A 12,743-nucleotide genomic window follows, 5' to 3' on the forward strand; every position below is an offset into this window, starting at 1 on the left:
CATTTGAAAACTCGGGATCATAATGTACAAAGCTCAGGATTATATGATCGGTCCCAAGAACATTCTGAGGTTTTTGTTTTTGTTTTGCTTTTTAGCAGACATTTAGAGGTTGTGTCTCCGTCCTTCTGAAATAAGTATAAACTCTGAGACTGACACAGAGGTATAAAGTAGAAAATGGAGACTTGCTGCATTCTCATCAACAGGCAGAATATGGTTTTTCTGGTCTTTATTACTTCAAAATCCTTCATCTGATATTTAAAATGTATTTATGTTGAGTCATTTCTTTCTCTTTTGCTGGTAAACCAGAAGATCATGAAATGATTTTGCAGAGGGAGTAGCATTACGTTCAGTTTCTTTTTTTGCATATATCAGATAAGAGGCTTGCAAATGGAAGTATGTCCACCTCACATCCTTTGTATGGTAATGGCAGTGATGTTTGCCCTTTTTGTCACTGGTGCAACATTTATTAGTTCATAAAGCCACTTCCAAAGAACTTAAGGACTTTTTGACAAAAGGTGACTAGTAAGAATGATGTTAGATTTTGACAGGCTACTTTTGTTTTTACAGACATTTCTTTCCTTCTTGTTAGTGTTTAGAAACTACTAGTATTTTAAGAGTGTTGTAGAGGGCAGGGGAGTGCCATGACAAAAGAAAGTTAATACACATATTTGGAGTTAGGATTTCTGAATGTTTGACTAGGAAGGGAAAATAAAAGTTTTGAGGTTCAGCTCAGCTTAATCCTCTATATCACCCTCTCTGAACTAATACTGCTGGTTGGCAAAAAGCTCACTTATCTGAGGAATAAAAGCAGCTTAAAACGTTGACTTTGGTAAACCTTAATAATAATGGAAGAGAAGAAAGGCAGCAGTTCCAGAGATTCACCTACTTTTCTAGACTAAGGGACTCTGTACATGTCCCTTCCCCTCTTCAACTCACTGTCATCCATTCAGCAGGGCTCCCTGCAACTGAATTGTATCTGTGGAAATAGTCCTTCCATTACGCCTAAGAAAAAGTCTTCTAAAAAATTGTTTGCAGAAGTTTTCACAGTATTTAAGCATTTCAGGGAGTGTTTGTCACATAATAGAGTGAAAATGGAGAAGGATAAAGACCCTGGAGTAGTGAATCTATATATATATACCTGACAGTTTGCAGTACTAGCCAATAGGTTTTGGTTTCAGTTCTGTATTTTTTCCTAGCTCCTATAATATTTTACTTTTATCTTGAAAATATTGGGGGAGTTATGATATGGTTGTCTTGTTACTTATTATATAGTTCATATAGTTCATTCAATATATATTGTTAAATATAATATGCTATTATTATTATTATTATAGATCTTTATAGTTATTGTTAAGGTACCAGTGGCTTCTTTTTCAGAGCAATAATGAAATTTCACAGTATGAAAATGGAAGAAATCAACAAAATTATTCGTGACCTTTGGCGAAATACCTATCGTGGGCAAGGTAATTAACATGGTGTATCATGAATGCTCTTTCGTAAATCCTGTCTCCAGCTCTTGCCTCATAAGACCTCTCATTATGCCAGTATTATCTCCTGGACCCCTTTCTGAACATCTCTCTGAGATTTTTTAAGAATTCTTATCTTGGCAACATCTTGTAGCAAGAAAAAAATGCAAAGTTTTCTATTCCAAAGCCTGACAGGACTTACTTATTTGGCTATGGTGCAAATTATATTTAACTGATGACATAGCAGGTTCTTTTGAAGTACAGATAGGGATAAGCTGACATGTGATAAGAAGAAAACCACCAGGAGGAAACTCTTAACAGGGGAACTAAGAAAGGCACAGCTGAGACTGAGGGTTGGGGCATCTGGGTTGCTTCTGGACAGGAATCCTCACTACCAGAGAAAAAGATTCCAAATCAGCTAGTGTTTTCCCCTGATAATGTCAGCCTCACATGTTGCCTGTAACTTACTTTGATAATGTTTGCAAGTAACAAAAGGCTACAGAATAGATTCCCCCCTGAAATCTTCTCTCTGTGTCAGATATTGAATATATAGAAATTCGATCTGATGCCGATGAAAATGTATCAGCTTCTGATAAAAGACGGAATTATAACTACCGAGTGGTGATGCTAAAGGGAGACACAGCCTTGGATATGCGAGGACGATGCAGTGCCGGACAAAAGGCAAGTTATCTCAGGAGCCCCCTGTACACAGAGAGCTGACAAAGAGAAATCGATGTCAGCGCAGTGGAAGCACCCAAGGCTGCCCTTGAACGGTAGGCACTCCTTGCTGCCATGTAAAGCGGATCAGGCTCAGCTACTCTCATTACATTCTCTCAGTTCTAACCAGCGTTTCCTCCAGCACTCCTTAAAGGAGGCTTTTAGGCGAAGGGCCTGAAACATTCTCACAGGATAGCCGAAGTGTAGAGGAGGGAGCTGAAGACAACTGTTTCAGAGCGCTCCTTAGGAGAGTAAGCTTGCTGTTTCGTCAGTTATAAGACACATCACTACTTTGTGCCACCAAGAAAGAAAAAATCCACTTGTAATTGTAAGGTGCATCCTGATGTCAAAGAAATCAAAGGGTTGGGCAGGGGTATGTTTTAGCATCAGTGACACAACAATATTAGCAAACCAGATCCTAGATTGAGCCAGATCAGGCATTACAATAAATGAGTGTCTCATTGAGAAAGCAGCCCCATCACAGGACTCAGTCCTCAGCACCACCCCCAGACTAGCCTTGGGCCTGCAGCCCAAAGAAGGGTCTGCCAGAGGCAAAGCTTGTGATACCCCCAGATACCTTTGATACCTTGTGATACCTTTGCCCCCACAACCCAGGCCATCTGGCTCTGCAGGAAGCTCCGGGAGGAAGCCGAGGCTGGATATACAGAGAGAGCACAGAGGAATCAAGTTTGAAAGAGTTGGGAAAGTGGGACCTGTATCCTTGGGGAACACAGCTGGGTCCTTTCCCTGCGCACAGGTTTTTACCCAGGATGTTACAGATTTTTGAGCTTCCTCTTTTCAAATTAGAAGCAGAAGATTACACTTGATCACACCTCTGGACCCCTGATTTTAACAAAATTTTAAAATTCTAGAAGTGGATGCTCACATTCTCTGAGTTATTTTCATAAATAGTTTTCAGTTTTTGTTTAAAGACATTCCATCCATGTATAAATTTTCTTCTCAGCCCAGACAGCTGATACCAATTTAAGGCATCTGCAGATTATTATCTTGATCATAGTCTGCAAAAATGACAAATTTGTGATCTATAATCGGTATCCCCTACATGCTTTGTTGCTTTTTAGTGGTAACTATGAATGAGAAATACGAAGAATTTGAAACATGTCTGTTAAAAATACTTTGTGAACAAAAGCAGATTTCTTACAGCTACTCTAATCTATAGAAATTAACTAGCAGTAATTGCTTCCTTGCTGTTAGGGGACAGAACAGACAGGTGGTTTGAAAGAGGTGGGCCATGAGCTCCATTCATACTCCGTTCTGAGTGAGTGGTGGTGGAAGTGGCAGCCCGCCCTGTGTATCAAATAGAAACTAGAAACTGTTCTAACATCACTAACTCACTGATGCTTCTTCACTCACAAGTGCTGAGGGTGGGGGAGTGTTACAGCTCACACAGAAACTGTATCCTTCCTGAACTAGTCCTTCACTCTTAATTCTGTGCTCCCTGTACCCTCAGATGGCTTCAGCTGCAGTCTGAGTATTTGGTATTAGGTTTCTGTTAACCAGCAAAGTGCCTCATAGTTTTGGTTGCTTGACTTTCCTACAGTCTTCTGTATCCCTTGATGCTTTGACCCAGGAATTCCCTCCCTTCTTCTCCCTCTCCACCTCTCTCCCTTAAATCATTCACACAAATGTTTATGTGTGGATTAGAGCCCTGGGGCCTCTTTTGGACCACAACATAGAGATTTAAAGATGTCTCTGAGAGAAAAGGTGTCTATGAGGCTCTGGAAAATGTATTATATCCAAGTTTTCTAACAAATCTTATCAGGAAAATAGCCAAGTAATACATTTTTAAGAGTATTAATCTTTATACCATTATTAAAATTATTCGTTACAGATAAATGGTAATGCACTTCTGATTCAAGTCTGTGATTTAAAGTTTTGTTATAGCTAATATGTGTGTGTGTGAGAGAGAGAGAGCGAGAGAGAGAGAGATCAGCATTGCTTTTAGCATTTTATTCATTGCAAATAATAGGATGAGATAATGCACATGAGGGTTCACCTTCTGGAAGGGCCTGAGAGTCTGGTCACAGTGCTAAGCTTTCTCAAACAAAAGAGCAGTGATTTACCTAAAGTCAGTGACCCTGGGACATTGCCCTATCCTTCCCTTATAAAGACATTATGCTAGGTCTGCCTGCTCTTGTAAGGTGATGTGCAGTGCAGCTCAGAGCTCTGGTGCTTTTTTCCAGGTATTAGCCTCACTCATCATCCGCCTGGCCCTGGCTGAAACATTCTGCTTAAACTGTGGCATCCTTGCCTTGGATGAGCCAACAACAAATCTTGACCGAGAAAACATTGAATCTCTTGCGCATGCTCTGGTTGAGTAAGTATTTCAAATTTGGGGCTGAGATATGATAGTTTTTTAAGTAAGATTAATAGAGTTCTGTGGTGAAAACCCTCTGCAGATGTGTCTTCCTTGGGGAAACTGGTTTTGCCAGACCTTAAGCTTTACCTTTTTACAGTAATTCTTCAGATGCTTAAGAAAGAACTACATGGTGAACAGCCACCCCAGACACATCCTGCATTTCCCCAGCATGTTCATCGGGAAACCTATGGTGAGGGTTTCCTGGCTTGGTTTGGTTTTCTTGTAAACCCACCAGAGGGGCCCTCATGCCACGTACTGTAGTTAGCATGCCCTGCTAAAGCATTTCTGGTTGGTGATGGTGGGTGGTGACTGTCTCACCAGCTTTTCACATGTGTCAACAGCTCTTATTCAGAAAGTGTATTGTGATGAAGTAGAATCCAGAGGATAATACTGCGTATACCCTTTACCACAATTCACCTGTGGTGGGTACGGCCCTGGGGATAGGCGGCACTTGCTTAAAGACTGTGCTGGCAGAGGAAAGGTACTTTTCCTGAGGTAGAGAAGCTATTTTGGGTACTCCTTGCTCCAGACAGACTCTTTCTGGCAGAGAACGTTTTCTGTGTGATAGCAGGGGGAGAAGGAGAACTGAGTGGCTACAGAGCCCCCGTCTCCAGCCATCTCCCCGTAGTCCTGTGAAACCTAAGTGCATCTAACTCCAGGCAAGGGATAAAGAAGTGGTTAGTTAAAAAAGAAAAAGTCTTTGAAGTCTCAGTCTTTTAGCTATTTACCTCAGAATATAGATAACGAGCAAAAATGTTTCAGTACACCCACTCAGGCCCCCTGTGTGTCATACCAGTGATGCATCTAGTGACTGGTGGTAGCAGAATTCTGAGTAGACCCAGCTCCTAAGAAGGCAGTGGGGCTTGCAGTGTTATTCCCCTTGCCTGTAGTCGTTTTTTTTTTTTTTTTTTAATTTAATTTTCTTACAGAAAAAACTAGTAACAGGTCAAGAAAACCCCAGGCAACAGAGCAATCAGACTTCTAGAGTTGAGCAGCATAGACATTAAGGAAAACTCAGTAAACCATTTCTACTTGCTTTAGTAAGAAGAACTTTATGTTCTGGGAGAAACTAGATCATGTATTCTCACCAGTCCCTAAGCCAGACCTAGGTGAAGAGTCCGGCCATGCAGCCCCCGTCTGGACAGGAGATGGGACGGCTACGTGCCTGGCTGAAGGCTTGGGCCTACCCCTCCCCCAGCCACTTCCTGCAGGGCTGTCAGAGGCCCTGATACTCACACGGCACAGGAAAAGCCTGGTCATCACACACATCACACACTTATGTGTCTGACAAGGTTCTCAGTGGCTTTTTCAAATACAGGTAAGGGTTATGTGTGCTCCTAAGTAATAAAATGTTCTAAATATATTGTTTCAGGATAATTAAAAGTCGCTCACAGCAGCGTAACTTCCAGCTTCTGGTAATCACTCACGATGAAGATTTTGTGGAGCTCTTAGGGCGTTCTGAATATGTGGAGAAATTCTACAGGATTAAGAAGAACATTGATCAGTGCTCAGAGATCGTGAAATGCAGCGTTAGCTCCCTAGGATCTTGGGTTCATTAAAAACAATCAAGGTTTAAATGCCTTAGAAACACAAGTCCTTAGGCAACTGCTTATTTCTGGTATCAGCTGAGTCAATATGAAAATACATTCTTTTGAGTGAGCCTTGTGTCTAGAGTTTTTAATTCCTGAGAGGTTCCAAATTCATTAAAATTGTGTCATGTGAAATGTGGGCTGATTCCCTGAACTTAATCCCCCTCCAGGCAGCCTCTGACAGGCCTGCGATGCTCAACAGCAGCACAGCTGGACTCAGCCTCTCTCCTTCCCTCCCAGCTCAAATGAGGGATTCTCTGTGACCTGAAGCTACTTAGTCGCCTTTCACTTCTCAAAGCATCAGTTAGAAGCAGGTTCTCTGGACACTTTATGGTTTGGGCAATTTTAAAAACAGTGTTTTAAGTGTTAATTCTAAATTTGTTTCTTTGGATGTGGTTTTAAAACCTGCATTATCAGTATTAATATCTGAAGATGACAAGAAATGATTAAATTTTAATATTTGACTCTGCTCTTAACTTTATAAACCTGGGCAAGTAATATCTCCCTCTCTGGGCCTCATTTTCCCCCACCTAAAATTTGAAGTCATCAAATGGGGGGTTCAGGGTTTAAAAGGAACCTTACATAATCATCTAATTCAATACACACCATCTTCCCTCCCCACATATCCCTGCCAAGTGGTCATCCAAACCTGGGCTCTCTCTTGAGAGAGGAAGTTCCCTACTGTGCACATCCATCTTTGGAAAGCTCTGACCATGGGCAAGGCCTCCCTTTCACATGGGGCCTGACCTGCCTTCATGAAGGAGTCTGTAACTCTCCATATGTCTATGCTGTGTATTAGCATGGCCTCACCGTAAATTCTGATTGCTCTCCAAGCATGCAGTCTGGTGTGGAAGGCAAGCAGGGCTCACTCAGGGTTGCCGATGGGGGCCAAGCAGACCTGGAAAAGCAGGCCTCATTTTCACCCCAGATATTATTTCTAATAAGGGCCTGACATACACTTACCTTGGAATTGCTAGCTGAGAACTTGAAGCCATTCATAAGCATTCCACACAGTCATACTTCCAAGTCACACACTTTTGAGTTAAACTTTGTGGAGTTTTATCATTCAGACTCTGTCATGGGGCACAGTCGCTTTTATGCCATCTGCAAATCTAATGAGCATATGGTGCAGCCAGCCTTTCTCAACCAAGGTGTAGAACAGAATTAGGCCCTAAGGTGATAGGCTGAATGGTAGCCTCCAAAGATAGAGGTTGTAATATCTGGAACCTGTGATTGTTACCCACTGCGGCCAAGATACTGCAGATGTGGTTCAGCTAAGGATCTTGGGATGGTGGGGTTTTCCTGGATTGTCTTGGTGGGCCTAAATGTAATCATGAGTGTCCCAGTAGGGAGGGGGCAGAGAGACACTGAACAGCAGAAAAGAAGGCAATGCGCTGACAGACTCAGATACTGGAGTGATGGCCTTTGAAGGTGGAGGAAAGGCTATTAGGGAAGAAATACCGGCTAGAAGCTGAAAAAGGCAAAGAAACAGATTTCCCTCAGAGCCTCCAAAAGGAACAAGCCCTGCTGACACCTTGACTTCTAGACTAGTAAACTGGTTTGATTTTGGAATTCTGGCCTTCAGAACTATAAAAGAATAAACTTGTTCTTAAGCTGCTGAGTTTGTGCTCTTGTAACAGCAATAGGAAACTAATACAGTATCTGTTGTATGTAATTAGTTTCTACCCATCTGAAATGATCCTAGTTATGTGCTATCCTTGAGAGAATTGATACATGAGTTACTCAAGTCATTTCCTGTGTTCTGTGGTTCACATAAAGAACCCTGGTTTAGAAAGGCTAGTCCAGACCCTCACCCAGTCCCTGGATAAAAGGGCAAAGCAGCAGAGCTGCCACTCCAGCCACCTGCTTCCAGATGACTGACTGATGATGGACAGTCATCCTAATTAGTTTTGAAAAATGAAAATTACTCATGTTAACCAAACTAGCGTGATATCAAAGAAGGTACCATGAGGAAAAAACAGACCAAGCTCACTCCGCACAGATCCAGGAATTCACACACAATCGCCAAGACAAGTTTTTAATCCTAAGAATGCGAGGGTTTTTCAGAAGATGATTAAATCTGTTCACAAATCTTCTGATAGACACCTAACATGACCATTACTTGATAGAATTTAACATCTCCTAGCTTTAGTAACTCATAATTTTGCAAAGAATAGAAATATTTTCTTGGTGTTATTTGCTTTCCATAAAATAAATTTTAAAAAAAAGAGGTCACTTATATCAACATGTTTTTGAAAACTCTAGTCATTACAACAAGAAATGACCAAGAAAAGGCAGTACAAGATATATTCAGACAATGAAACAAAATTATTTACAAATTACAACAGACTTCCCAGTTTCCGAGTCTGGTTTTCCTTGAGCATGTGGCTTTCCTTACAGCTCTTTTGAGAGTGGCTGCTTTCTTTCCCATTCCCCTTGTATCAGTGGGCAAAGAGGTGGAGAAGGTGTCCATTTTCCTTTTCATTGCTGCTTCTAGATCACTCTCCATAACCCCCCCCAACCCTCAGTACACACACACACACACACACACACACACACACACACACACACACTTAGGATGAACAGGCATCACAGTGTGGAGGTTAAGAATATGAGCCACACTCAGGCTTACATTCTACCACCACCACTTAACTAGCTTTGGGACTTGGGACAAGTCCTGTATCCTCTTTTGCTCTTGCTTCCTTATCCATAAAACTAGGTAAAATGGTACATATCTTGTAGGATTGTTTTGAAGATTAAATGACTTTATAAATGCCTTAGAACTGCCTGGCGTATAGTAAGTGCTATGTGTATATTCAAGAAAAACCTCTTACCTTCAGTTTACTCTTTGTTATTGCAGTTATCTTGAGCCCCCAGCCTGGTCACTCCCTGTTACTCATTGACAATTTTAGCTCCTGGTTGAATATTATTCTCTACTACTAATTTCATAATCATTGGTGATTTCAGTATCCAAACCATGATCTAATATGACCCCCTGGCCCGTCAGCTCCTTGCTCTCCTCCTGTGGAGACACTCCATAGTCTTACTCCAGCCCTTTAACAACAATAACTTCATGGTGGGAGAGAGCCAAGACAGCGGAGTAGAGAGACTCACAGCTCACCCTCTCCCACAAATACACCAAGAATTATATCTAGAGACCCACTGAATCACACAGAACACCTACTGAATTCTGGCACAGTGCCTCTCACTTTGAAATACAGGAGGTTTCCTCACAAAATCTGGTAAGAGAAAAAAAGAAAAAGAAATTGGTGCAGGACCAGTCCTGCGGGGAGGGAGCAGCAAAGGAAGAAAGGCACCTCTCCTGCTGGGAGGTCACTGGGGACAGAAGTGGAGTTTCTGAGGCTTAGGGGAGAAAGAGGCAGCTACTTGGCAGAATTAAGGCAAACTGGCACAGAGGTCCCCTGCGATCCTCAGCCCTAAATGCAAGCTGTCAGGGACAAGCCAGGATTGGCTACTGGAGATCGGTGACCAGCCCAGGGCCCACTGCACAGACGCAGCCTCGGGACTGGAGGGCCGTGTGAACTCTGGCTGGGAGTGTGTGCGGAACAGAAAAGCCTGGGACCCTGATAAAAAAAAAACTGCTGGTGTGCTCAGGGAGGGGGGCACAACTCAGCCGCATCATAACTGCTGTCTCCGCTTGGCTCCACTGTTGGTGCATTCACACAAGAAGAGAGGTAAGGCTTGGTCATAGACATCACATTGCTGCTCTGCGAACGGCTGAAAGCTAAATCCATACCTGGAAGCCCTGCAACTTCACAGGCGGGACAGATTTGTTTACAGCCCCAGACAGAGAGGGTGGATTTGTGGACCCCCACCTCTGGGACAAACGGGCCGTGAGTGGAGTTCTGGCGCATGGTGGGGGCGAGTACGGGTGTTTACAACAGGCCAGCATACTGTACCACATGCGGCAGCGGGGCTGGGGTCTGCGCTGACCCTGTGGCACACCATGGAATGAGGAGAGTGACTGCACACTCACTACGACGGGTCCTAGTGCCTGACATTGGTGGATCTGTGGTTAGGCGGGCCCAGAACCCAGGGGACACTAGAGTGGGTGGCTGACATTCCTGTAGCTAAGGCATGGACAAGGGCAGCATCAACAAAGAATACTTTGTAAGCCCACATAACTAGTGACAGAGGGCACTTTCCAGTGGACATCTCCTGTGGAGGTACACTCAGTGACTCTTCTTCCCAGCTGAAGCACTCCAACCCTGCCTACCACACAGCACAGTTCAGAAACGGGTCTAAAAGCCTCTTCCAGCAACAGGGGAGCAGACCTGGCCTGTGTCAAGGCTGTGACAACCACAGAACAAAAAAGAGGCTACGCTCAACAACAACCACCAGGGCAGGCTGTGATCACCACAACACCAACCACACCCCCAATCAAAGGCCCCAAAACAGCCCACACACATATAAGACGTGGCAACCATCCATACTAACAACAGCACTCACAACAAAAACTATTAGATGCACACAGTCTACACAGGAATGCACCCAGTTAAAATTAAAAAAAAGAAAAAAAAGCCTTTTAAGACCAGAGTGTATAACTGATACTCTAAATCCAGAGAAATGTACGTAAAATGAAGAAACAGAGGAAGCACTCCCAAATAAAACAAGAGAAGTCCCTGAAAGAACAATCAGTAAGACAGATCTCAACAGTCTACTAGATCATGACTTCAAAAAGGGGGTGATAAAAGCACTGAAGGAAATAAGGGAGACTATGAATAGAAATGCAGAATACTATGAAAAGGAAATAGAAACTGCAAAGAGGAGCCAATTAAAAGCAGAAAAATCAATGGCTGAGATAAGAGCCAAACTAAAGGCAGTCAAAAGCAGACTAGATGATGCCAGGGAATGAATAAATGACTTAGAAGACATGAAAGAGGGAGGGAGGGAGGGAGGAATAAACAGATGGAGCACAAGGGATTTTTAGGGCAATGAAATTATTCTGTAGGATACCATAGTGGTGGCTACATGTCATGCATTTGTCAAAACCCATATAATGTACATCAAGAGTGAACCCTAATGTAAACTATGGACTTTGGTTGTAATGTGTCCATGTTGGTTCATCGATTGTACCAAATATGCCACACTGATGAGGGATATTGAGGGTAGGGGAGTATATATGAGTGGGTGGGAAGGGCTATGTGCAAACTCTTTGTATTTTCTGCTCAATTCTGCTGTGAACCTGAAACTGCTCTAAAAAAAAAAAACAAAAAACTCTATTAAAAAAAAAAAAAGACTTAGAAGACATGATAACAGAAATCACCCCATCAGAACAACAGACAGAAAAGCAGGTGGAAACCAAAGAAAGCAATATAAGTGACCTAAAGGATAATATAAGGCATGCCAACCTGCACATAATAGGGATCCCAGAGGGAGAAGAAAGAGCAAAGGGGATTGAAAAGGTATTTGAAGAAATCATGACTGAAAACTTTCCAAACCTAAAGAAGGAAACAGATATCCAAATACAAGAAGCACAGAGGGACACAAACAAGAAGAACCCAAGCAGACCTACACCAAGACATATTATAATTAGGATGGTCAAAGTTAAAGATCAAGAAACGATTCTAAAGGCAGCAAGAGAAAAACAAAGAGTAAGTTACAAGGGAGCCCCTATAAGGCTTTCAGCTGACTTTACACAAACACTGCTGACCAGAAGGGAGTGGCAACATATATTCAAAGTCCTGAATGGGAAAAGGCTACAACCTAGGATACTCTATATGGTAAAACTATCTTTTAGAGTAGAAGAGATAAAGAATTTCATAGACAAGCAAAAACTAAATGAATTTAGTAATACTAAACCCATCCTAAAAGAAATAATGAAAAGTCTACTCTAAATAGAAAAGAAGCAGGAAGCTATAGAACCAACAAAACCATAATTGTAATGCAAAAACTACAAGTTATGAGAGAATAAAAACAAGTACATCAAAATCATAAAAGGTAGGAGAGAGGAGCAAGAAAATATAGATTTTTCCCCTCTCTTTTCTTTTTTTTTTTTTCTTCATTCTTTTTTAGGATATGTTTGAGCCTATATGACTATCAGTCTAAAGCAAACAGAGTAATGGGATAACAGACTTGAGAAACAGGGTAACTGCAAATCAAAAACATACAATAGAATCACACACACACAAAAGAAACCAAGCTAAAACAAAAGAAAACTATCAAACCACAAAAAAAAGAAAAACAAAAAGGAAAGGAAATGAATAAAGAATACCAAATCAACTGGAAAACAAAGTTTAAAATGGCAGTAAACATACATTTATCAATAAGCACTGTAAATGTCAATGGACTAAATGCTCCAATCAAAAGACACAGAGTGGTAGATTGGATAATAAAACAAAAGCCTACAATATGCTGCATACAAGAGATCCTTTACAGTAAAGAACACATATAGATTGAAAGTGAGAGGATGGAAAAAGATATTTTATGCAAATGGAAATGACAAGAAAGCAGGAGTAGCAATAATCATATCAGACAAAATAGACTTTAAAACAAAGGCCATAAAGAAAGATAAAGGACACAATATAATGATCAAAGGAGCAATATAAGATGAGGATATTACACTCGTTA

The 12,743-nt window shown here is 41.8% G+C and overlaps 2 protein-coding genes across 6 annotated transcripts in view; one reads left to right on the forward strand and one right to left on the reverse strand.

Annotated features, from left to right (window-relative positions):
- The window catches only part of RAD50 (RAD50 double strand break repair protein), a 105,673-nt gene extending 99,451 nt beyond the window's left edge, over positions 1-6,222 (forward strand). For both annotated transcript variants that reach the window (XM_064483921.1, XM_010981305.3), the window contains 4 exons: positions 1,378-1,463; positions 2,005-2,147; positions 4,388-4,521; positions 5,936-6,222. In XM_064483921.1, coding sequence (XP_064339991.1) covers positions 1,378-1,463; positions 2,005-2,147; positions 4,388-4,521; positions 5,936-6,122 — 550 coding nt within the window. In that variant the 3' untranslated portion in view covers positions 6,123-6,222. The remainder of the gene's footprint in view (positions 1-1,377; positions 1,464-2,004; positions 2,148-4,387; positions 4,522-5,935) is intronic.
- The window catches only part of KIF3A (kinesin family member 3A), a 200,546-nt gene that overhangs the window by 79,056 nt on the left and 108,747 nt on the right, over positions 1-12,743 (reverse strand). The window lies entirely within an intron of this gene.

The sequence above is a fragment of the Camelus dromedarius genome, chromosome 3, assembly GCF_036321535.1.
Source record: "Camelus dromedarius isolate mCamDro1 chromosome 3, mCamDro1.pat, whole genome shotgun sequence".
NCBI classification, from domain to species: domain Eukaryota; kingdom Metazoa; phylum Chordata; class Mammalia; order Artiodactyla; family Camelidae; genus Camelus; species Camelus dromedarius.